The sequence below is a fragment of the Camelina sativa genome, chromosome 13 (genome assembly GCF_030686135.1).
Source record: "Camelina sativa cultivar CO46 ecotype springtype chromosome 13, ASM3068613v1".
Classification (NCBI taxonomy): Eukaryota; Viridiplantae; Streptophyta; class Magnoliopsida; order Brassicales; family Brassicaceae; genus Camelina; species Camelina sativa.
Window position 1 is genome coordinate 5,131,869 of NC_141892.1, and position 25,480 is coordinate 5,157,348.

The 25,480-nt window shown below is 33.5% G+C and overlaps 4 protein-coding genes and 1 non-coding gene across 11 annotated transcripts; 3 read left to right on the top strand and 2 right to left on the bottom strand.

Moving 5' to 3' along the window:
- The first annotated feature begins 125 nt into the window (after positions 1-125).
- On the top strand, positions 126-2,322 carry LOC104735319 (protein TIFY 9). 4 transcript variants are annotated; one of them, XM_010455078.3, is made up of 5 exons: positions 126-516; positions 623-776; positions 884-1,104; positions 1,395-1,496; positions 1,940-2,322. In XM_010455078.3, exons 1-4 carry the CDS (start codon positions 219-221, stop codon positions 1,454-1,456), a joined length of 735 nt encoding a protein of 244 aa, XP_010453380.2. In that variant the 5' UTR covers positions 126-218; the 3' UTR covers positions 1,457-1,496; positions 1,940-2,322. The 4 variants fall into 4 exon arrangements, 3 of the variants coding, with proteins under 3 accessions (XP_010453380.2, XP_010453379.2, XP_087338879.1); XM_010455077.3 differs by having other exon boundaries at positions 1,395-1,452; XR_015578849.1 differs by having other exon boundaries at positions 216-516; positions 884-1,049.
- A 1,858-nt stretch (positions 2,323-4,180) lies between these two features.
- On the bottom strand, positions 4,181-4,268 carry LOC147929222 (small nucleolar RNA SNORD36). The gene has a single exon (XR_015578975.1). It is a non-coding gene; the product is annotated as a small nucleolar RNA SNORD36 (small nucleolar RNA).
- Positions 4,269-4,856: 588 nt separating this feature from the next.
- On the top strand, positions 4,857-8,128 carry LOC104735321 (putative pentatricopeptide repeat-containing protein At5g13230, mitochondrial). The gene has a single exon (XM_010455081.3). The coding sequence runs from the start codon at positions 4,935-4,937 to the stop codon at positions 7,398-7,400; it is 2,466 nt and encodes an 821-aa protein (XP_010453383.2). The 5' UTR covers positions 4,857-4,934; the 3' UTR covers positions 7,401-8,128.
- Positions 7,426-10,003, bottom strand: LOC104735320 (uncharacterized). 3 transcript variants are annotated; one of them, XM_010455080.3, is made up of 11 exons: positions 9,907-10,003; positions 9,481-9,548; positions 9,282-9,352; positions 9,138-9,187; positions 8,955-9,028; positions 8,795-8,857; positions 8,389-8,476; positions 8,171-8,233; positions 8,008-8,087; positions 7,826-7,897; positions 7,426-7,735 (listed from the first exon to the last, which is right to left on the bottom strand). In XM_010455080.3, exons 2-11 carry the CDS (start codon positions 9,510-9,512, stop codon positions 7,654-7,656), a joined length of 675 nt encoding a protein of 224 aa, XP_010453382.1. In that variant the 5' UTR covers positions 9,513-9,548; positions 9,907-10,003; the 3' UTR covers positions 7,426-7,653. The 3 variants fall into 3 exon arrangements, with proteins under 3 accessions (XP_010453382.1, XP_010453381.1, XP_087336640.1); XM_010455079.2 differs by having other exon boundaries at positions 9,817-10,003; XM_087480514.1 differs by lacking the exon at positions 9,907-10,003 and adding an exon at positions 9,690-9,716.
- Positions 10,004-16,890: 6,887 nt separating this feature from the next.
- LOC104735322 (uncharacterized) lies at positions 16,891-25,156 on the top strand. Of its 2 annotated transcripts, none has more exons than XM_010455082.3 (4): positions 16,891-18,210; positions 18,378-18,428; positions 18,616-18,688; positions 24,519-25,156. In XM_010455082.3, exons 1-4 carry the CDS (start codon positions 17,339-17,341, stop codon positions 24,702-24,704), a joined length of 1,182 nt encoding a protein of 393 aa, XP_010453384.1. In that variant the 5' UTR covers positions 16,891-17,338; the 3' UTR covers positions 24,705-25,156. The 2 variants fall into 2 exon arrangements, with proteins under 2 accessions (XP_010453384.1, XP_010453385.1); XM_010455083.3 differs by having other exon boundaries at positions 24,522-25,156.
- The last annotated feature ends 324 nt before the right edge of the window (positions 25,157-25,480 follow it).

Below are 25,480 nucleotides of genomic sequence, written 5' to 3' on the forward strand. Positions count from 1 at the left end.
ATGAAAGATTAAGAGGAGGTTAGGGGGGAGAGCCTAATAAAAACAAATTAAAGAAAGAAAAACAAAAAGAAAAGAAGAAAAAAAAAGTGGATGAGTACTACTACTTGCCCAGCCCCAATTGTGCCGAAAAGAAAGAGAAAGCATGAACCTCGTGCGTTATTATTATTACTATCAAAAGACGGGTAACATAACATAAACTCCTTTTTAAATACTATCACATGAAAAATCAAAACAAATCCTTTTATTCCGAATCTTCATTATTAATTAACTTCCTCTCTCGCGCCTCTCTCTCTTCATCTCAAACATATTCATCAATTTATCTCTCTCTCTCTCTCTCTCTCTCTCTCTCTCACTCTCTCTGTCTCGGATCTTTTAAGAATTTTAAATCAAAGAAGATGACTAGAGGAGGAGCTACCGTTGAACTTGACTTCCTCGGAGTCGAGAAGAAGCAAACCACCAACAAAGCTCCACAGCCTAGGTTTCAGAAATTTCTCGATCGCCGTCGTAGTTTCCGAGGTTTGTTTCTTTTTTTTTTTCCTGAAGAGTAACCAATTTTTTTTTTTTTTTTTGGTTCTATGTAAAACTTTTTTTTAATAATAATCAATTTAAATAATTTTTGCAGAAATGCAAGGAGCGATTTCAAAGATTGATCCGGAGATAATAAAATCTTTGTTAGCTTCCGGCGGTGGTGGTACTGAGTCTCCTTCTGTTCCGTCTACTCCAAGAGAACATCAACTTCAGATCCCGATTTCTCCGGTCCACGCGTCTCTCGCCAGGTACGTAAAAACTCTTCTTTTTTTTTTTTTTTTTTTTTTGGGCGCTATATATGAGGGAAAAAAAACAAAAAAATTGAAATTCAAAATTTCGAAAAATATTCTTTTAGGCAAAGTACGGAAGCTGTCTCTGGAACCGTACCTATGACTATTTTTTACAATGGAACCGTATCCGTGTACCAAGTGAATCGTAGCAAGGCTGAAGAGATTATGAAGGTCGCTAAGGACACAGCGGTCTCGAAGAAGGACGAATCATCGACGGAGACTGATCTTTCGGTAATTACTCCGACCACTCTAAGACCAAAGCTCTTTGGCCAGAATCTAGAAGGAGGTTAGTGATAACAAAAAATAATAATTTACCAAAGGGTCATCACGCTAATTAATTAAAGAGTACTGTTCTATGCTTGCAGAGATATCGTTGCATGTAGATGTTTTGTTGTTAGTTATTAGGGAAGATTTCTTTGCTTATTAGTTTTGAATTAGATGTTAGACAACAAAACAAAAAATATGTTGAAAGAGAGTCCTTAAAGTTCGTATTTAGATAGTTATGGAGGTATACGTATAAACATATGTTATAGTTTCTGATGATATATTGAAACTGATTTTTGTGCGTGTATGCAGATCTTCCCATCGCAAGGAGAAAGTCATTGCTAAGGTTTCTAGAGAAGCGCAAGGAGAGGTAATTTATTATCCAACAATCCAAGGATTACTTATTACATCAAGGTTTTTATTTTTCTCCTTTTCTCTGTGTCGACCCTTTTTTTTAATTTTATTTATTATTACCCCATGGAAATCAATGATTACATGTTCTGTCTCTTTTTACTCACACAAAACTGTAGATTCCTCTAGTTTGTTCAACAAATCACATGCTTCTTTCTAGCTCTACGTAGATAGACATTGGAGATAAGTAGTATAGTACTTTATAATTATACGTAGGTCATATAGGAACTTTTTTAAAACGCGTTGACTTCGACTCTTTGTTTGTGTTTGCTACACCGACAAGTTATTCAAAATACATGATTCGTATTATTAATGATCATGAGGTAATGAGGAGAGAATTGAACATTTGTTTGTTTGTTTTTATATATTGGGACCGTATAAGTTACTAGAAAAAAAACGCGGTTTCACATTTTCTTTCTCTTTTTTTCGTCTTTTTGTGTTTTCAGAGTAGTATCGACATCTCCTTACTATCATCCAACATCGGCCTAAAAACGATCTCTTTTTTAGATTGGGACATGGACCAAATTTGTCTCTTTCACCACTCTCCAAGACTTTCATGTTCCTTTTGCATTTGGCTTCTTTCCCAATCTCTTTGAAATTGATGGGCCTCGCTTCGTCGTAGCTTCTGCGTATACTGTTTCCACGACACGTTTTTTAGGAGATTACGTTTACCTACTACTAAGATTATATACTTATATATTGTTTTTTAAAGTGTTTATTGTCTTTTAATACTTCTTATTAATTAAGCAGCTCTATTCTATATCGTGTCACTACTTTTGTTTAATCTTTTAGTAAGAAAATGAACACGCCTCTTTCGGCTTCTCGTGAAGCTTCCGTGAGTATTAAAAAGAAATGTGCTCATCATGCTTCTTTAATTAATTATATTAGTTGGTCTGGTCGGCTTTGTCCTTATTAATATAATGGATTTGAGTTTAAGAAACACGTGAGTCCTTAGTTAATGCGACCTAGTCTAAGTCTTGCCGACTAATGTGTCTTTTCACGTCAGAAGTCTTAAGTCTTAAGAGTTTGGTGGAATCTGTAAATTGTCAAGATGCTGAAGAGAAGGGATAAACTGAGCCTACTTTGTGTGCCTTTTCATATGACCATGACTATTGTCATTGAATAGTATCCATCACTAGCCACTAACATTGGCATGGTTGGTCCGGATTTAAGAAACAAAACCGAAATACCATTTAATGTCTCTTTACCGCTAATTGTAAATCATGTCTCGTTACAATTGAAACAAATTTCTGGTATATTGTGCATACGACTTTTTGGTTACATGTTTTTTTCCCTGTATTTTCTACAATTTTTTGGGTGTTGTAAATATTTGTGTTTCTTTTGTATACATTTGTATTTCATTTTTGATATTAGAACGACTGTAAATAAGTGTAATGGAGGTCGAGTAGCTGAATTCATCTTCTAGAATTTTACTTACCTGATTTTTTTGTATTCTAGTAAACTAAACCAAAATTTGTCATAGTTAAAATGAGAAAACAAAAATTTAGTGAAGCTAAATGGACCAAGCCAAAACCTAAAATCCAGAGACTTATTCTCTTCGTTGATTATTATATATATCCTCGTAGTGGTAACATCTTTGCTGATCATTTTGCGAAAAGTGCAAAAGATCCCGAATTCTGTTTTTCCCATGTAAGTTTGACGGTTTTTTATCGACTCTCTCTAGCAGAAAGTTTTTAATAGTGAACTAGTATATAGAATTTAGACGACAAAAAAACAAAAAAAAAACAAAGAAAAAAACAAAACAAAACTGAATCAATGTGGGTTTAAATTCGGATTCATTATGTCCATACTAAGTAAATTGTAAATACGCAAAATGAACCAACAAATAAACAGAACGCTCAAAACCTACAGAGAACTTGTGAGCTACATAATTTGAAACTAAGGTCATCATTTTTGACGACCATCTAGCTTCGTATATACTTGTTGCAAATTTGACTTAAATACAGGGTCAAAGCTCGAAGGTTACATACACTTTTTAAAGAGTACGTGGTCAAAACTCTAGCTTGTAGATCCCACACAATTTTTTTTTTTTGTTTTTTTTTTGCAACGATAGATCCCCACACAATAAGAGTTCGAATACTTTAGATCAAACAAAGAGAGTTAATTATTATTGTTGAATTCATGATTTAGTTTGAATATATTGGTTGGTCTATTATGAATATCTAAGTGTCTGGTATTGACTTCACAAATTTCTTGATAATCATTAATAAGTTAATGTTGAATATAACAATTAAGTTAGGTTTGTCTTGAGTCAATCAAAGTATCCGATCAAGGTATAAAGGATATGCTTTAAAGGGTATATTAGCATTTGGTCGTATCAATCCAAGAGGCTATCACAACTTTATCTCATTAATAATAAGAAACCATAATGATTACGAATAGAATCAACTTCATATATCAGCACAGACATAATGAAACTTCAAACACCTTCATCATCACCAAACAAATACTGAACTATCAGATTCACATCAGCTAAAGTAATTCGATACAGAGCTAACTAATTTGTACAAGTACATATATCAGAATATCTTGTAAATTTTGATATTGCTAGAAGACAATTTAATCGGCAAAACAGAGAGAGAGAGAGAGAGAGAGAGCTAATCACCAAAAACATGATAAAATTGTAGAAACAAATAAGAAAATAAAATAAAGTAGATTGAAGAATCGGAGCATCAGTTTTAAAAAGCTCGATTTATATAATCCGCATGGTTAATCGGAGAGCACGTTGTAATGCAAAATATTCATCATCTGCTCCGATTCCTTCAATCAATTTTCATAAAACATTTTTTTGTTTTTCCTTCAAAGAGAAAAAGACAAAACCTAACCACATACGCTAGCAATCCTAGAATCGAGAAATCATAACTACGAAAAAACGAATCAATGAAAAAGCATGAAGAAGAAGACCTAACTAGATAATGATTCTGTGAGTCTGTAAGACCATTTTTACTCGAGAAACGGATGAAAATTTCTCAGAAAATTAAAAAAAAAGAAATTATTATATATATTCATTTTTTAATAGGTGTACCAATAAGTAAGTGACACATCTCTATTTAATTCTGAGAAACGGTTCCCCCAGTCCTCCAGCAAGGATCGATTACTCCTGATTTCTCTTCTCTCTCTTCTTTTTATTATTTTTTTATTTAAAGTAATTTCATGAGTAACCCTTAGTAATCATGCCCTAAGGCCAACAAAACCAAAGCTCCATTTTATAGGTGACGACTTGGAGAAACCCTAGTTTCAGTTTAGTTATCGTATTAGGGCCACGTTTGTCTCTTGGGCCGGCCCATGTCTCATTAACGTTTTTGATTGACTTAAAAAAAACACCAATTCGGTTTTGTCCAGAATTCGATTCAGCTGGGATAAACCGGTTTTGAATTAACCGGATTAGACACTTCTCCCCTCCTCAGTTTCGCAGTTCGTATGATCAGGTTCTGTAGAGCAATCCATGTTTCAGAGAGTCACAGATTGATCCAATGCAATCGTATTCGACGATGTGGGTTATCTGTTCAAGCCGCCGTGTCGGCATTGGATTTGGATTCGGATTTGGTAGTCCCTGGCTTAGATTCTCATGCTTACGGCTCAATGCTCCGTCGCTGCATTCAGAGAAACGATCCTATCTCAGCAAAGGCTATTCATTGCGATGTATTAAAGAAAGGAAGCTGCTTGGATCTTTTCGCTACAAACATTCTATTAAACGCTTACGTGAAAGCCGGATTTGACAAAGATGCGTTGAAGCTGTTCGACGAAATTCCTGAGAGAAACAATGTCTCGTATGTTACTCTCGTTCAAGGACATGCGTGTGAAGATCCCGTTGGTTTGTATTCCAGGTTGCATCGAGAAGGTCATGAGCTTAACCCACACGTCTTCACCTCCTTCTTGAAGTGCTTTGTCAGTTTGGATAAAGCTGAGATTTGTTTGTGGTTGCATTCTCCTATCGTTAAGCTTGGTTTTGATTCCAATGCTTTTGTTGGAGCTGCGCTTATCAATGCTTACTCTGTATGTGGTTCTGTTCATAGTGCAAGAAGTGTTTTTGAGGGGATTTTGTGCAAAGACATTGTTGTGTGGGCTGGAATTGTGTCTTGCTATGTAGAGAATGGGTATTTCGAGGATTCTCTTCAGCTGCTTTCTTGTATGGGGATGGCTAGTTTCATGCCCAACAACTACACCTTTGATACGGCTCTTAAGGCGAGTATCGGGCTAGGTGCGTTTGATTTCGCCAAGGGTGTTCATGGACGGATTCTAAAAACTTGCTATGAGTTGGATCCTCGTGTGGGTGTTGGTCTGCTTCAGTTGTATACTCAGATCGGAGACATGTCTGGTGCTTTTAAAGTGTTCAATGAGATGCCAAAGAATGATGTGATACCTTGGAGTTTTATGATTGCTCGGTTTTGTCAAAACGGTTTTTGCAACGAGGCGGTTGATCTTTTTATTCGAATGAGAGAAGCTTTTGTTGTCCCTAACGAGTTTACTTTGAGCAGTATTTTGAATGGATGTGCCATCGGGAAGTGTTCTGGCTTAGGTGAGCAACTCCATGGTCTTGTGGTCAAAGCTGGCTTTGATTTTGATGTCTATGTCTCAAATGCTCTCATTGATGTATATGCCAAATGTGAGAAAATGGATAGCGCTGTTAAGTTATTTGCTGAGTTATCAAGTAAAAATGAGGTGAGCTGGAACACAGTCATTGTCGGGTATGGGAATCTGGGCGAAGGAGGAAATGCGTTAAACATGTTTCGTGAAGCGCTCAGAAATCAGGTGTCAGTAACTGAAGTAACCTTCTCAAGTGCTCTTGGAGCTTGTGCTTCTTTGGCGAGCATGGAGCTCGGTGTTCAAGTTCATGGACTGGTGATAAAAACCAATAATGCCGAAAAAGTTGCAGTGAGTAACTCATTGATAGACATGTATGCAAAATGTGGTGATATCAAATTCGCACAATCTGTGTTCAATGAGATGGAAACAATAGATGTAGCTTCATGGAATACATTGATCTCAGGCTATTCGACACATGGACTGGGCAGCCAGGCATTGAGAGTCTTTGACATTATGAAGGATAGTGATTGCAAGCCAAATGGGTTAACATTTCTTAGTGTTCTTTCTGGATGCAGCAACGCAGGATTAATAGATCAAGGTCAAGATTGTTTTGAGTCAATGATTCGTGATCATGGTATTGAACCATGTTTGGAACATTATACTTGTATGGTCAGGCTTTTGGGAAGATCAGGGCAGCTTGACAAAGCAATGAAGATGATTGAAGGGATTCCATATGAGCCTAGTGTTATGATCTGGAGAGCACTGCTCAGCGCCTCGATGAATCAGAACAATGAAGAGGTTGCAAAGAGATCGGCAGAGGAAATACTAAAGATCAATCCAAAGGACGAGGCAACATATGTTCTATTATCAAACATGTACGCAGGTGTAAAACAATGGGCAAACGTTGCTTCCATTAGGAAAAGCATGAAGGAAAAGGGTGTAAAGAAGGAACCAGGTTTAAGTTGGATAGAACATCAAGGAGATGTGCATTTCTTCAGTGTGGGAGCATCAGATCATCCGGATATGAAGCTCATAAATGGAATGCTGGAATGGCTTAACTTGAAGGCAACACGAGCCGGTTATGTTCCTGATCGGAATGCGATCCTGCTCGATATGGACGATGAAGAAAAGGATAAGAGACTGTGGGTTCACAGCGAGAGGTTGGCTTTGGCATATGGGCTTGTTCGACTGCCATCTCGAAATCGCATACTGATCATCAAGAATCTACGAATTTGTTCGGATTGCCACAATGCTATGAAAGTTATATCAGGTATCGTACAGCGAGATCTTGTTATCCGAGATATGAACAGATTCCATCATTTTCATGCTGGAGTCTGCTCTTGTGGTGACTACTGGTGAATGGAAGCAGACAACATAGACACAATATCTCAACACTTTGTCTCTTTAATGGAACATAGGTACATTGGATAACACAAGGACTGATAAGATTTTGCACATGATACAGTAAGAGTATTAGTCAGGTCAACTACACATATAAAGGAAAGCGAAGAGCTTAACCATTGACTCAGACTCATACAAGCCTAGAGACTAGATATCACAAATAGATACAGGTTTTCTACAGAATATGAAACTCAGCACATCGATACAGAGATCACATATCCATGTCGTCAAAGATCTCTTCATCTTCTCCATAAAGAGGACTGTCAGCGAGAAATGCATCACTTGCCAGGTTACTGCAACAAACAGTTTTCGAGTTGGAAAGACTTTTAAAGAAGAAGACAGTGAAAGAGAAAGGCAACTTGGTAAGATTACAATCATCTAACCTCGTGCAGCAGAAACGGAAACCTGCAACACGCTTCAGTTTTCGGTTGTAGAATAAGAAACAGAAAGACCATCTGGATTTGACCCAAAAGAAATAAAGGATGAGGAAGCAGCCTTTTAGATGACAGTCAGGCCATAGCACATCTGAGTAAGTGAATATATAAATAAAGTTGTTGTAACTCACATTGCTCCTTCCTCGAGGAAAGGATCAGCATTAGGATTTGGGTTGTAAACATATATCTCACATTCAGCTAGTTTTACGACCTGTATCGTTCACATATGTATGATTTACTTCTTTTCCATTACTCTTGCCCTTTTTCTAAAGTTCCTTATTACAGGGAACTTACCTCATCAAGAGCCTTGTAGATTACCTCAAGCAGGGAACCATCCTCATTCCTCTCAGCCCATTCCTATCAGTAGATATGATAATACTTATCATATACGCATATGTACATAAAATATCTATCGACTTGGATCACTGAAGAAGGTCAAAGTGATTCTCCCTCGCAAAAACAAGCCTTTTTAAAATTTCCATCAAACAGAAGATAGTTTAACACTTGAATACCTTAGAAGCTTCAGACATATAGTTGTTAAAAATCTGCTTAAACGTGTCCCAGCTTTCCTCGGAAAAAAACTGATGTGCTTTGACAGCGCTGGAAACCAAAAAAAAATAGAGAAACAATGCGATAGTGACAAGAGTTATATAACATAGCTGTATTTTATTATCATGTTCAATCAGACACTTCACAACAGACAACTGGTTAGTTTATAGATTTTTGGGAAATGGAGAGAATCGAACTCTCAACTCCTACAGTTCTATGAACCGTTCGTCAAACCTTATGACAACACTCCCATACAGATATTAAAGGGCGGATTATATAGCGGGTTGCCATGTCGCCCAAGAAGCTGACAATGACATTACCCATAATCCCCCCTCTTCAAAAAAAGTTTACAACACACAAAAAAATTACCTGAAATCGTAGTCTGGATACATCTGATAGAGTGTAAGAACCAAGTAGATCAAAGCTTTTCGACTGGAATAAGCAACAGAATATATTCATGAGACATATGACATATCTATATCATAAAAATATGGTTTTAAAAAACTCTGTAAGTAGAAGATTTTATTACCTTGACCTGCTTAACAAGAGATCAACGGGTGAAGAGGAGTCAGTGTCAGAAGACTTCCCAAGATAATCGAGCATCTGAGTTCAAATGAACCGAAAACAATAAAACAACATTCCAATGATTGAAGTCCAAGTTTGCAACAGCTAAATTCAGATGGAAGAATAGCTTCATAGAGTATCAAATTACCTCATTCTCCAAACTAAGAGACAATCTTTTATCAGTTCCTGCATGTTTGCCTATCCAAAAAAAATGAACAATAAATTATATTTCTTGAAAGCCCAGAAGAAAAATTGACCCTGAGAGTAAGAAGAACACAAACAAGTGGCTTACATGAATAAGCTTCCAGACAACCTTTGATAGTTCTTTCCCCGAGATTTAGATCACCCATAAACATATTCAAACTGGATTGTAAAGGTGTTTAAAATCCATTTAGAAAAAATTGAAACTCATAGTTCATCACAACACCAAAAAAAAAACAAAGCAATAATAACTACATTTTGACCCAATTTATATAAAGAAGAAGTGTAACCTGTCAAGGTTTGTGTACTCCAAGAACTTCATGATAGCAGCAAAATGCTCCAGAAAGACGAGATAAACCTAAGATTTTTTTTTTTTTTTTAATACAAAAACAGATCATATGCAAAAATTATTACAGATCTCTCAGAACATAAACAACAAGTTTTGAAATTAGCATTTCAAATTACTAGAATAAAAGAGCATAATAGGAAAGAATCAGACGATAGCATAATCACCAAACTCAATCCGAAACCCTAAAATTCAACTAAAAACTGTAAAATACGAAATTGAAATGAAGAAAAAAAAAAAAAACGGAATCTTAAAACTACCAAAATTGAGATTCCATTACCGTAAAATGTTTGAGAAAAAGCGGCAATATAATTTGTGTAATTCGAAATTCCTATAAACTCGAGAGAATGAAAAAAAAAAAAAAAAATACCTGAAAATCTTTTTAATGTTCGCGGAAATTGCCCCGTTTGTGTTACGATCTCACACGTGCCAAAAGATGCGGATATGCTTTGGTGTCTATAATGGACAGCGAAGATCTGAACTGTGTGCCGTTTTGATTAATGCTTTCTCATGGGCCGCCGTTCGATTTTGGGTCTTAAAACTGCGTGCTGTTTTTTATAATATTCCATGGGCCGTCCACGTTGACAAACAATTTGCAATCAGTTGAAGTTTCTTGCAGGGGAAATAAATTTGTTATTATAGTATTGACTAGCTGTCATGGGATGCATTGAGATTTCATGTTGCCTAGTCGAAATGAGTTTTTTTTTTTGAAATCCAAACAGGACGGCATTACATGATGGCCTCAATTTAGGTGGACGACTATTTGAACGTGTTAATAAACCATATAATATACATTCTGTAAGTGTTTCTTTTGTAAGCAATAAGACGAGTTAGGCATCCTTAATTTGTTTCTCATCAATCTCTTTTCTTACTGTTATATTTTATTTTATTTTCCATGTATTGACTCTGAATGGTTACACTTACACCTTATGGAGTAGACTGTAGTGAATGGGCCAAAATTTACACTTCAACTCTTGCTATTGGAATTTACGCTATGTATCTGGTTTCACCAAAATTTATCACCCAGCTGGCCTTTTAATCGTGTGATTCCCAACTTATAATTTCGTGTCTGAGAGCTAATAAACGGGAAAAGTGAGCCCATGTTTCAGCCGAAACCATTATTTACCACCACGAACAAAGGCTGACATATTTTAAATTTTCAAAATTATAGTGTATAATCCTTAACATTTTCGTGGAGTAAAAATAAAATAAAAATAATGTGTACTGGAAAAGCAAGTAATGAAGCACATTTAAATATAGGATGGAAGTGGCAGATGGTCATGATTGCAATTCTGGATGGACACTCTCTGTGTTATAGGCTCCATGCGAATTCAGCATCCGACGAATTATAATTTTAGCTTATGGTTTTCTGTCTTACTTCGTTTCTTGTCTTTTTATGTCTTCCAAATATTCTCTCTGTATAGTATATACTAATTATATACAAAAGACAGTATATATAAGACATACTATCATATGGTAAGTCATTAATGTAAAACAAATTGGGCGGCATCCAATAATATGCAAACCATGAATAATGATAATTAACTGGACCAAATGCACTGATTTATGTACAATTATGTGTTACCATCTAAATATAAACATGAAAAATATATGTTGTTGACAAAATAAATGATAGTACTATATATAATTAGAGAGGTGTTATATCAATGTTGCATTGTTGCTATTATATGAATCTCATTTTCAACAATAAGTGACCGTTGGAGTGGAGGGTTAGGTAAAGGAGCCACTCATCAGGTAACAGCCCTAGCTGCAAGATCTATTTGGAAGTCACAATTCATGGTTCAATCCGGCTTTATTTTCTGTTTTTTTTATCTCTTCTTCATATATAAGTTATATGTATGAATTTGTGTTTTGTATGAGCTTTACAATAAACTTTTGAGTCCATTTGAGTCTGTGTAACCATTTTAATTCATGCTATTAATAGCAAAAACAAATTATATATGACATCTGTATTGCTTTTTTATTACATGGCGAAAATAGTTCATTCTTAACCTAGGCATGTCATTATTTGCATTTTTGTGTATGTAATTTAGTATAATATACTAACATGAGAAATTAAACTAGAAAATATTGCGATCAACTTTAATCAATGTCAGAGAATGAATACCTAGTTTAGTGGAGTTTATGTATTATTTTTTTGTTTTTAAATGAAAATATAAAGAGATGAGAATCCCGCGTGGGCCGCAACTTGAAAACATGAAAAATACTTGGAATCAAAGAGAAGTAAGTTGATACAGAAATTTGGTTTGACCATTGAACGAGAGAGTTGATAATATTCTATGTATGCACATGTATCGGTGTATCTATGCAGTTAAATTTTATAAAGTAGAATATTCGTTAAGACGTGAAGAGGAAAGAGGTGGTTGTAAATAAAGGGGACATGCAATGCAGAAAGAGAGAGAAAGTTATGTTTCTTTTACAACATTGGAATGATAACTCTTCCACTCAACTTCACTATATGCCTCAAAATTTACTTGTCCCAATAAGCCTGCCTAAAGGCACCTTTCTTCCCAATATGCATGTCCAAATTTATACACAAAACAACAAATATTCGCATAAGAAGTATGATGATCAAGCGATACTGTTACTTGTACTATATTCTATATATCTTCTTCTTTTTTGTTCTCAAAAATGAATTCCATACAAGCAAAAAGCAAGCAATCACATTTTTGCTTTCCTTTCAATACAATCTTCAAGTTTCTATTCCAATTTTATCTTATCAGATATGAATCTAAGTCCACTCCAATAAATATGTGAAGCGATGATCATTTGTTTCGATTATTTAGCAACATGTTAGCGGTAAAACCAGTCTACTTTGTGATTTGGACTATACGATTCCGTCACTAGATCGAAATTCCATCTCTAGAAATGGATCACCGGGCCCGGGAAATTCTCAACATGAAATGAAGAGATTCTTCCATATTTGGTTGTTGTTGACCAGATTTATTTTTTCAATCCTCATTCAAAACAAAAAAAAATCGCTAGCTGTTCTGTACATGTAGCCTCTGTTAGAACATCATATGTACTATGTATTATTGCTTCAAAATAGAACACCATGTTTTAAACACAAACGTACACCTGAGAGAAAAAGATTATGCAGTTTGTATGTCGAAGTATAATTTCTCAAGTTTGACAAGAAATCTATATATATTTCGGGTCATTTAATTTAAACTATAAACTCCGCACCTCATATTATAGCAAACAAACATCATTACACACAAACCATCTTCCAACCTCAATTTATTAGTGCCTAAAAGTACAAACGATCGATCACCTAGCCAACCCTTCTCGTCATTTCTATTTTCAGTAATTATCTTGGAAATAAACAAGAAAAGGACCAATCAATCTTTCTTTTAATTAGTTGTACTGTATATCTGAGATTTTTTCATTACCCTTAATTGGCGCCATTCATAATAATTTTGTTACTATGTATAGCTATTTATATATTATATCCTATTTTAAAGGCAACTAGAATATATAAAAATCCCATATATAAAGTCTGCCGAATAACTCATCCATGTATTTAGAAAGATTAAATGGCATTAGTCACGTTGACAACAACAAAATGAACAAACCATATATACCAAAGTGAAAGAGTCATTGTTTGTGTACTCACCCAAGCACAAACAATGTTACATAATTCTATTTCTGGTGCATCGTTCCTTAATAGTAACAAGAGTAAGATATTATAAAATTTTATAACTTTTTGTTTTGAAAGACAAAAGGGATACAGCTTTCTTTTGTGTGGTTTGATTCAAAGGCTAAGTCATTTCATGCCCCATGCAATGTCACCAGAGGCCACGCCTCTCAACCTTTTCACTTGCCCTTTTCCACCAAAAGCTGACTCTCTCCCTCTCTATGCATGTATATATTTGTCCTCTTGATGTAATACACTGTTCTTTATTGACCATGCACTAATGTTGATATCTAAAGAGTAACTTGAAGAAAAAAGTTTCTTATCAGGAATGCTGGAATGTGCATACTGGCAACAATGAAAATATTCAAAATCGATTGAGGTGGAAAAGACTGTTGTTAAGTCTTTATGCCATACTGTTATGACTCTTAAACAAAAATCGACTAGAAAATTAGGTTAAGAATAGTGAGTGTTTGTTCTAGGTTAAAGTAGATAAACGAACTAGGATTAATGCTTCTGAATCTTCTGATCAATTAATAGTTAAACAAACTTAAAACCAATGTGAGTGAGATAGAAACCATAGTGGACCGAACAAATGTTTAAGATCATCCATTTATCCGGCTATCCAATTTGAGAGCACCCGTTTAAGTATTAATTGCACGTTTTGGTAAGCCAGAGTCAAAGCTTTAGATATTCGAGAACCAACCTAGCTAGCTAGTCGACCGGTTTTAACACATATTTGAGATGATACATGATACAGCACCTTTCTCCACAATTCCTACGTCTGCACTTCGTATTAGCCTTCAAATTTTGAGCTATCCTACCAGAGAGCCACAAAATAATAAATGATAAGATGTCCTGAAGTACATAAGATCTTCAGAATGAGTCGAAATTCTTCAGTTTGCTTTTGTCTTAGCTTCAATAGTTTAGAGACTCATGATTTAAGAGAGTGTCTCCAACACTTGGCAAATTATAGCTTCAATAGTTCAACAATGTTACGTTGCACTATCAAGAAGAGTTAATTTCGAGCAGATTGGGATCAACTTATTCTCTCTAATTTTTATTAGAAAACGTACTAGCTTAAGATTGATGGGGAGCACATGGTTCTTAGTAGAAGTACAATTCGATGAGAAACAATGCCTCTCAAAGCATCATAAGTCTGAATGTTTTGCTGTATATGATCTCGGGAAATGAGCTTTTAACCAAAAACATCATCATTTTCGGTGCATGCCAAACTCCCTTCAGCGTCTTTTTTATTACTAGCATTGTTTAACCAGTGACTTAAAATATTCCTAGTTTTCATTTAGGAATAATTAACTCTTATTCTTGGGATTACTAAACACTTCATATCTAAATAATTGAAATTTGACAGGTCTAATGTCATCATGCCTCGCACTCCACTCGTCTCGTTTTCTGCCTTTACTGATAATCCCAGCTTTTGTTTAATTCCCAGAAGGCCAGAACTATCAAAACCATACTGTATTTAAAAAGGGAAAGTTCTTTATCTGTTTACAGACAACACACATTAGCAAAAACAAAAAAGGTGAACTTAAGAAAACAAAATTAAAAAGGAAAAAAAAACTTAACATGCTTATTATAATTTGACTCGATCAACTTATTGACTACTTTCCTCATTAAATATATACTAGAAATAAGATAAAATGACCATGAAATAATCTTTAAATCACAAAATAACCATCTAATAGACTAATACTGTATATCGCATATTTTTTTAACTCATCCTTCTTCATCTTCTCTTGCCGAACCACGTACGTCAAATAAGACAAAATTTTGAACTAAAAAAAGAAAATTCGAAGTTAATGGTGTCGAGCAACTGAGCAAGTATATATATGCTGCAGGATCGAGTGTTCAAATGTAATATATATGTTGTGTGTGGTTTTGTTTCTCGCATGACAGATGCTAGAAAAATATATTAGTTGTAATGAAAAGATACATTGAGGAATATACTAATGTAGTTCCTCTCGTGTATTATTAATAATCGTATTTACGTTGGAACAGATGTGCGAAACACCTCAAAACTTTTGTTGGCTTGATGACGCAGGAACATTACTAGTTTTATTAGATTTTATATCATTGTGGCTTAAGTTCTATATGTTGTTTGTAGTTCGTAGGTCTTTGTGAGAAATTGGGGAAAACAGTGAAGATTATAAGATTTACATGAAACATTAGTACATTCAGTATTATCTTGTTCTTGGAATCTCCCTTTGGAGCGATTCGAATGAAAAGAAATCTCTAGAAATTCTAGAATCTTTAAATGATATTGTTAGAGTGATTTTAAGCTTAATTACCAATATGTCACGATAAATCGTAAATCGTAATTAATACGTACGTATTCCCAAAACTAGACGGCAAAACTCTTGGCCCTCCTCGGAGTGACTAATTAATATATTTGTTGGCTAGCCCTGCGCGGTTTGTTACGTAAAACAGAATTTATAAAAGCCAACATGGTTTCAAAGTTTCAAAGTCGTCACACATTTCACATATTCTAACAGACTGTCTCTTATCTAAAGATTATGAAAAACCGGCTCAACATTTCATGTTTAACGTTTTATCACGTTAATCCAAACTAGAGTATACAGACTACACAGACAATCCCGTCTTTTTATCGCATCCATAAACGCACAAACAGAATACAGTAAAACTTCTATACATTAATATTCTATAAATTAATAAATACTATAAATTAATAAATTTTGTTAGTCCCAAGTCGGGACAGTATAAAAAATAACAATATTTAATAAGATAATAAGATAATATTTTTTTTTTAAATCTCCATGTAAAATATGGTCTCAATAATATCATAAATTAATAATCATGTAAATTTATATATATATATATATATATATATGCTGATATAGTAAAGTATGTTTCCATTAAACCTCATACCTATAAAATAATTATTATGTTGTATCTTCAAACTATAATGATATAAAATATTCTATAACCTTTCATAAAACAGCTAAAACATTTAAAGTTTTTAATTTCTAAATATGCATCATTTACATTTTGATAGTTTGATAGACTATTAAAATACGATAATTGATATTCTTATTCATAAATTTGAATATTTATGTCATGTGTATAAATGAATTTATCTATAATATTTGTAGTTTATTGTCAATAATATTTTTTAATTATTTTAAATTTAATTCCAATATCATAAAATTTACAACATCCAAAATTATAATCTTATTTTGCAAAAATTGTCTCAATTCATAATTTTTTAAAAAATTAAACAATTATAAATATACCTATAAATTAATAATTATTAATTTATCTATAAATTAATCAAATGTCTTGGTCCCAATATTATTAATTTATAGAGGTTTTACTGTATATATTTGTAAATTATTTTTTTCCACCATCAAAAAATATTTTTTTATAAAATTTTGTAACATTGATTTTATTTATTTATTTATAAAATTCCGTCTATTTATTTATAAAATTCAGTCATAGTTAGCCGTTATATAGATATCTCATAATTCAGAAATCCCGATAATTAACCTGAGATTATCTGGAATCTTCCTATTTTTGTTTAAGGCCGTGTATATGTGGATGTGGTGACGAAAAAAAAAAAAGTAAATACGTTTTGTGTGTGTGTATATGACATAATATACGAAAACATATATGTACCGGATTGACCGCATAAAAAGCTTTTCGCATAGCGTAGTGCCCATTACTTTGTATAATTGCAAGATTGACCTTTCTCTCTCTCTAGTTTGCCAAAAAAAAAAACCTTTCTCTCTCTCTCTTGGTTTTTTAGTCTCTCTCTTTTTTTTCCTCTGCAAAATTTTTCATTTCACCACAAGATTCCAAACAAAAGAGAATTGATAGAAAGTGAGATTTGCAAAATATATTCTATCCCCTCTCCCCTTGTTCTCTCCTATCATTTAAACACATATACTCTAGCTCTTTCTCTCTCTCCCTCTCTTTCTCGCTCTATCTAACTAGCGCCATGACTTCTCCTGTCTCCGACCACGCCTCGAGTTCTCGATCTCTTGTCTCTATCTAAGTAACCCTAATTTTATCTTCCCTCCTCCGTCTCCCCTGATGTTGAGATCATCAAGAACGCTTTGTCTCGCTTCTCTCCGGCTTTCTTTGGCTTTTCCGGTCACCGGATTCTGCCATGGTTTCTGCTGCTGAATCCTCTTCCTCCTCGTCAACGCTTCTTCTTCCATGTGCGTTTGCCAACAGTTTTGCTTTTATGAGGTTATTACAAAAAGCTCATCATTTCTCTGCCGTCTCTGAGGACGACGACAACAACAGAGACATTCGCTTAGGATCCGATCATCAAGCAAAAGATAATAATCATCACCAAGTGTGTAGGAGAGATTGTAGTTTCATGGCCGATCAAGAAGAGCCGAGGAGTACTACTTCTAGGTTAAGCTCCAAGGATGACGACCACGACAACAATAGCAATAACAACAATAATGATAATAATAATAACAATAACAACAACAACAACAGCAACAGCGAAGCCGAAGATCATGAGATGAGACAACAAGGGTGGCTCCGGCTAAGCATAGGCCACGAGGATGACGTTAAACCGGATCTTGACCATCGGCAGCAACATCAAACCGATCCAACGGCTAGGAGAGACTCTTTTCTTGAGCTTAACCTTTTCTCTGGCGGTTCAAATAGAGGAGAAGAAGTTGGTCTTCCATTATCATCTCTCTTTCATCATCATCAGCATCAATCCGGAGGGATGATGATTAATCCATTAATGTTCCCAACCAGGCCTGAGGAGATGATTGGTCCTTGGGCGGCTGCGTTTAGAACGCCTTTTGTCCCACAAAACCTAACTCATCCATCAGCATCATCTGCTTCTTTGATGATGCCATTGATGGGACCGTACTTTGGTCGCTCCAGTTTTCAGCCGCAGTTATTAGGAAATAATCGAGATGTGGTGGCTGGTCCAAGCTCGAGTTTTCGAGTCATTGATCCTCCCAGACGACCCCATTCCGGCATTTGGTTTCTCCTTCAAGCTTCTCAAAACCAGTAAGTGCTTAATTTTCAACTGTATAAGGACTATGTTATGTAAAGTCCAGGAATTGGATTTTCAAGATTCCTATCCTTGTTTTTAATCATCATATATAAGGTCTTCTCAAATTATTATATTTTCAAAACATTAAAGTTTCTGTATTTTTCTTTGGTGAACGTTTTAGGACAGTAGAACCATTCTTGCCTCAGATACCAAAGAGCTATTTGAGAATCAAGTAAGTACTTATCGTTTATATTAGATTCTAAAAATTCTCGTTACTTTTTTTTTTTTTGGGATACAATTCTCGTTATTTATTCAACCAGCTAGCTAATTAATATTAAGAACTACTCTACGACATAAAACGACGTTAATTATAACAAAAGCTTATTGCTAATTAATTTTGATGTTTCCGGATTTGGTAGGGACGGGAAGATGACTGTTCGACTGTTGATGAAATATTTGGTGAATAAGTTGCGATTGGAGCACGAATCCCAGGTTTTTTTTTTTAGTCTCATCCCATCTCTTTTAATTTCCCTTTCTTTAACTTTATTATTGTTCTAGATTCCATGTACACGTTGCTTGCCGTAACTACAATCTCCTTAGCTTTAAAAAGAAAAAATTTAAATGTTACATAAATACCTTTTAAGCATTAAAAATGATGAAAAATAGTACGATAAAACAGAAACATATTAGTAATAGAAAAGAAGCAAACGTGGAGAGGGTATATTCATGGGGGTTGGTGTACTGAGGAACATGACAGCAACATGGGAACTAAATTGCCACAAAAGTGTCTCCATGTTAATTAGGTCACAAGTAGATGTCGTTGCTAGGTATAAGCCGTTTTGTTCTTTCTTTGTTTTATATGCCTATTATCCATAAATTGATTTTCAACCTTTCTTCCACTTTGTCTTACTTGCTCCTTTTTTTTAGTTTAGGGGTAATTAACGGTCGAGACATTAATAAGTGTCTAGCTAGTATGATCAAATTTTCATTAGTGATGAGTGCACCTTTTAGTTTATTTCTTTTATGCATATTATATAGTTATATGGCAATCCACCTACCAATTTATATATACACCCACATTGATTTATATCCGATTTCTAGCAATTATGTGTGTTTGCGTTTTAAATTGCAAAAGTACGTTGAAGATATATATATATATATATATATATATATCTGATTTAGGAGATTGTATAACCAAATAATATTTTTTTTTTTAATTTTAGCTACCTCACCGAAAATCAAGAACAACTAATTAAGACTCGCATAACCAAACCATATTCAACAAGTTTGGAGAGATACTGATTATGACGTCATACCGCATCAATAAAAGACCTTAGTTTATTGAAACGAATTGTATATATGCATGTAACATACGTACATCATGAACATGACATATATATCTATATATAGTAATATATACACATACAACTGTTACTGTAGCTACATCGCACGCTTCTTCTAGAGAGCTAGTTATTATCTCAAACGATGGATACAATAAAGTAACTTCATATCATATGCATGCTGACTTATTTAACATCTTACGGGTCGAATTCATGAAACAAAAAGTGTCTTTTCCATTTGTTTTTTGATGAAAGAAATAGAATTCAATCCCTAGAATTACGTACGATGCTTCTCGTGCAAATTTTAATCATTTGATATATGTGCATTTATGCGCTCGCTTGCCCATAATACGCTATAAGACTTTATGATCCCTGAATTAATTATTAGGTTTTTTTACACAAAGAATAATTACGAAAACAAAAACGAGACTTCTTTTCTATGATAAGGGATCATTCATTATTTTCAGTAATTATAACGTGCATGGAACGTCACTAATGGTATTCTTTTGATAATTACAAAACGATGCAAGCCACATGAATCTTTAAGACGTCGTACGAAAATTGCATGAGACTTTTAGATACGCATTTAAAAAATCTAACCTTATGTATACGTGTGTTTACATTTTTTGAAGAACTTGCGTTTCCTTGCTTCCATGCATTTATATAATACACATATATAAAATAACGCATAGAAATTTCTTAGAAATACGTACCAATATATATATATATATATACTCATTTACACACAAGAAATAATATAAAAATATCAAAGATTAATCAAAGAGACAAATTTAATTGAGATGATATTCGATTGGAGTATAAAATTATGTTTGGTTGTAACTTGTAAGCATGTTTTCCTTAGAAGCTTAGAGGTCTATTAAAATTAATTATTTTGAGATGCAGATAAATTTAACTATAGTATTTAGGTCAACTAAATGTTTAAAATTTAGTCAAATGACTAAGTTTTGTTGTCTTGTTGCATTAAGCCATGCCATGAAGTATGACAGATAAGATCAATATAAAAGTTCTTTGTGGGTATCCGTATCTTTGTACTCTCTCTCTCTCTCTATATACAAACATATGTGATATATCCGTATCTTGATAAATGATAGCTAGGGGTTTCATTGATTAAGCTGTTTATTTCTTTCCATCATATCTCCTTTTTTTTTTGGGACAACAGCCTCATATCTCTTCCTAAATCTATACAAAATCTACATAATAAGATATATATATATATATATATATATATATATTTGATACAGTATTTTGTATTATTCATTTAATAGTTCATATAAAAAAAATTAGCTTATACAGCACATATATATGTTATCTCTAATTTGATCATTAAATAGCATATTAGCGCGGATAGAGAGAAATGCAAAATGATAGCCTAATCAGATTATCAATAAATAGCTTTAAAGACTATTAGTAATTTAGTAGTTGAAATGTCTTGATTCTTGAAGGTTGGTTTTTAATGGTAATATAGAAAAAAAAAATTAAAAAAATTTATGAAACCCGTAAACAAAATAGGGTTACGTTCACAAGTTCACAATGTATCATGGACTGTTCTTTATTAGATGATCATTAATTAAAGTTGCAATTATGTTCATTCTCACACACACAATATATATATATTTAAATGTGTGTGAAATGTACTCCATAATTACATATAATGATGTGAATGTGTGTGTATAATAGATTTGGGTAGGGCATAGGTATATCAAGAGTGAATAATAAATATGAATGTAATGATTAGGCAGCCATAATCTGACTTCGTGGAGGCATTGTTCTTCCATATTTGTCTTTCTCCCTCTTTTTAAGTTTCCTTTGACTTTTTAGACGTAAGAAAAGTAGAAACAAAAGGTTTTAAAAGCTAAAAGTATTCCATAAAATTTCAAATTTCTTTTGCGCCCCATGAATTGTTTTGTCAACTCGTTCGTTTTTCTTTCAACCAACTCGTGCTTCGTTCCATAAAATAAATAAATAAATTCTCAAATGACAATCAGTTTTTGGTTTTTAAAATGTAATTTAATATATACTCTCAAAATTATTTCAGCCCTTTGCTGGTAATGAACCTTTAAAACTCGTTGCTATATTTTTGTTTTGTATAATTACTTTTTTATATATATATTTTTCATGTAATTCACCATATATATTATTTTATCTAGTTTTATAAATAATTAGTACCTTTTTGTGTCAAAGTAAAAAAATATAAGTATTCCAAAAACGATCTCATGGTTTTTAAAAAATAATTAGCACTTTTTTTTTTCTGATTACGATTTCATTGCATGAATTTGTAGATTGTAGTTCTAGTACTCTTGCACATAGAGAAATCCCAATAAGAAAAACATTATATGGGCTTTTAATATTCTAGAACTGTTATTTAGCAGGAGACCTATATATAAATTAATTTGAATAAAATAGGTGCTGATCACATCTATTATTATTGTTTTCTTTCTTCAATGGACACTTAGCATATAATAAACTTAGGTTTAGCGAAACCGTCATGCTTATGTTAGAAGTGGCTCATCATCAACATCAGCAATTTCTTTCTCTCGTCTTGGTATGGTTAATTGTTTGTTAGTGTCTCGTGTAGGACCCTTTCCTTCACAAACCCTTAATGAATTCGGTGCTTGAAAAGCCTTTCCCCATCAACCATACTCATATCCTCTTTTAAGTGCTGCACTTTCTTAAATTTTTCCATCATCCATCCACATCTATCTATCCAATATTTAGATGTTTTCCTTTTGTTTGGAATCACACATCATGTCTTAATCAGCAAGACTTTCTTTTCATTAACTTCTCCACTATATTTTCTGAACAATACATTCATATTGAAAACTCTCTGATCCTCGATCGTAAAAGTAAAAGTTGGATCATGTAACGTTCCAACCATTTTCTACGTGTGTGGATTTTGTTCAATATAATGGCATGCATGCATTCGGTCCATAGACGTCGTCTTCGTCTAATGCATAATTTATTTTTTCTCGAATATTTTTTACAACCAATTCGTCACGTATATTGAAATGTGTTTAAAAGTTTTTATCAGTAGATCACCTAACCAACATTTATAAGGGTCAAATCAAACTTAACCACACAACTGTTTTTTTTTTAAAGCTTTGTAATCTCAACTATCTGCTCTTATAAATCATTGGTGAATCCTTGCTAGCTAGGCTAGCAGAGGTGCCGCACCTCATGGTTTGGCAAATCAGAAATGGTCTTGGCCCCACCAATATAAACAGTATTTGGGACCTCCATTTCTTAAATTTGATTGGCCCAATGTATGAAGTTGTTCCGTCAGAAATTCTTATACTAGAGTGCATAAAAAATATGTCGAAGAGAATAATAAAGTAAATTATGTCAAAAAAAAAATTATGAACCAAAAATTATTTTTTTACAAAATTCATCTATTTTATTTTATATATTATATATATAAGCACGCGACTTTCAAAATCTAGGTATCATATGTTGCAAATATACCGATCGAGTCCAATGTCTTTGGGTAGGCTTGCTAGTAAATATTTTTAACATAATTAAGATGCAACTTATATATGTAAGCATATATGACATCTATGTTTTATTTAATGAATAAATAATGTATTTTACGTCGGGAAAAAGCAATGCATGAAGTCGCCTTCAACAACAGAATCATTGCAATTTGCTGAAAGAAAATTGCATTTTTAAAAAGGAACAAAATGGCACTAAAGGCCAGATAAGGGAGCAATGTACATGATACCCTTTTAAGTTAGTGATGCGATGCATGCAAACCATTTTAATATCTATGCATATCCGACTACGACTGCTATGGTCCCTATTTTATATTCAATTTTACATCAATTCATTATATATTTCTGTGGGTCAGTTGATAATTAAATACAAAATATTAAGATGTTGATATGTGAGATAGAACACCACTTTCATATGCTAATTTTGTATAATGCTAACTAAAGTATAAGAATAATGTATAACAACCGTAGAGAATATTTCATTTGGTATGTCTTTAGATAATTAATACATCGTATCTAACAGCAGCAACTACATTATAATATATATTTTTTATATTTATATACATAGTCCCACTAAAAAAAGGAAAGAATGTGAGCTAAAATGCTTTTTGGGTCGCAAACCTTAGTCAGCAAAACGTAAAGAGAAGACGTGCATGAGATGATGGTGAAGTTTTCATGGGGTAGTGTCTCCATTGAGTTTCCTCCGTTTAGAAATCAACTTTAGTTATCTTTACATTTATTGTTCAATTTTTCTGCAACTACCTTTTCTTGTTGGAAAGTAGATATTTTTCGTTTTAAGACAAGCAAATATAGTAAGACTGTGTAAGAGTTAAAGTTAAACTATAGGTATAAGATAAATAATAGTAGGAGAATAGTCTGAAATTACGACATATTATTATCTAACCTTTTTTTTTTAATACCATAAGTTGAATACTCAGAAATTACGACAGAACATAAAAAGTCCATATTGGAAAATAGATTACGGGTAGAAAAAAATGGTGGGCCACGAAATGATTAAGATTAAGACATCGTGGGTACCATTTCAAATATATGATCAAGTAGTTTGTATAAATTATTATGTGAATATGTGTTGTGTAGTTTTTTTCTTTAGCTTATAATATGTGAAATAAGTGGTGGTGTCATTGTTGTTGGTGTTGCTCGTTCTTTAAAAAGCATAGTGTTTAGAAAATCAGGAATCTCTTAGAAGTAAAGTAGAGATGACATAATTACGGCATTGCGTAGCCACCATGACACGTGTTTTTTTTCCACTCCGTCACCCCTACGATGCAATGATCTCATTATTCCATTATTATCACATTTGATACTTAGTCTGTTTTTACTTTTTTTTTGTTTGGGCCATCATGTATATTAGCTTGTTTTGAGTGTGATTAACATGTTAATAATGTACGTACTAGTATCTACATGTGGGACTAATAATGGTTTTTATTTGTGAAATGGAATGATGATAATGAAAAGCAGGTAGAGATAAGATGCAGAGGGCAAGAACTGGAGCCAGTGTTGACACTACAACACGTGAGAGATGCAATATGGAGAGGAAGCAGAGGCAATTTATCTCTTTCATCACAAAACATTACTTTGCTTCCAAACTCATCTACCTCTGACCATCTCATGGTCCTCCATTATGGTAGGACTATTTCTTAACTATATATATACTATCTATTTTATTTATTATTTTTTTATATAACACCAAATATTTCTCAATAAAAATAACTACCCACCACATTTCTTCTTCTCTTTTTTTTTTTTTTTCTTTAACTCAACATCCCACGTTCTTCAATTGTTTTTTCCCCTTTTCTTGTTTTTTTTTTTTTTTTTTTTTGGCGGGTGGTTTCGATTATTTATTTTCCCTGAAGGCTTTTTCTTGGTGCGATTTATCTGTCCAATGAGCAAGAACGAAATAGTTATATAATTCGGTAGGAATATGCATACCCCGATTGATGTTTTTTTTTACTGTTGTATCTTCTGGGGTTGCGAGGAACGTTAACGCATGAAAATGTATTAAATATTTATATACATTGTTTTTTCATGCTATAGTTGTATTAAGCTTACTAACTGCGTGGTGACAGTCTTTTGACATAGTTGATAACTTGATATACGTTGCTGCTTTGTGTTCTAATCTACTGTTTAATAAAGATCTGAGAAAATGGGCCTGAGCCTATCATTAAACAAACTCAATGTCAAATTGGATTAGATATGCGCTATCAAATTATCGGCCCGTTACCATAACGAACAATGATATGTTTTTAACAAACATGACACTCACTATAGTCTCTAACAATCCATAAGGTTATATACAAAACAAAACCACTAGTTTAGTTCTTCAAAAGGAAATCACATTGTGTGATCAATGTTCTCCAAAATCATATTTATTGGAGGTTTATAAAGATCCCACACTAATAAGTAACAAATAAGTGAAT

Bases quoted from the DNA above. Each gene is read 5' to 3' on its own strand.
- LOC104735319 (XM_010455077.3), top strand. From the start codon at position 219: ATGAAAAATCAAAACAAATCCTTTTATTCCGAATCTTCATTATTAATT. The intron at 777-883 runs GTACGTAAAAAC...ATATTCTTTTAG, and splicing joins GTCCACGCGTCTCTCGCCAG to GCAAAGTACGGAAGCTGTCT. The intron at 1,105-1,394 runs GTTAGTGATAAC...GCGTGTATGCAG, and splicing joins TGGCCAGAATCTAGAAGGAG to ATCTTCCCATCGCAAGGAGA.
- LOC104735321 (XM_010455081.3), top strand. From the start codon at position 4,935: ATGATCAGGTTCTGTAGAGCAATCCATGTTTCAGAGAGTCACAGATTG.
- LOC104735320 (XM_010455080.3), bottom strand. From the start codon at position 9,512: ATGAAGTTCTTGGAGTACACAAACCTTGACAG. The intron at 9,029-9,137 runs GTAATTTGATAC...ATTTGAACTCAG, and splicing joins CTCTTAGTTTGGAGAATGAG to ATGCTCGATTATCTTGGGAA. The intron at 8,234-8,388 runs GTATTCAAGTGT...ATCTACTGATAG, and splicing joins ATATGTCTGAAGCTTCTAAG to GAATGGGCTGAGAGGAATGA.
- LOC104735322 (XM_010455082.3), top strand. From the start codon at position 17,339: ATGGTTTCTGCTGCTGAATCCTCTTCCTCCTCGTCAACGCTTCTTCTT. The intron at 18,211-18,377 runs GTAAGTGCTTAA...TGAACGTTTTAG, and splicing joins CTTCAAGCTTCTCAAAACCA to GACAGTAGAACCATTCTTGC. The intron at 18,429-18,615 runs GTAAGTACTTAT...CGGATTTGGTAG, and splicing joins AAGAGCTATTTGAGAATCAA to GGACGGGAAGATGACTGTTC.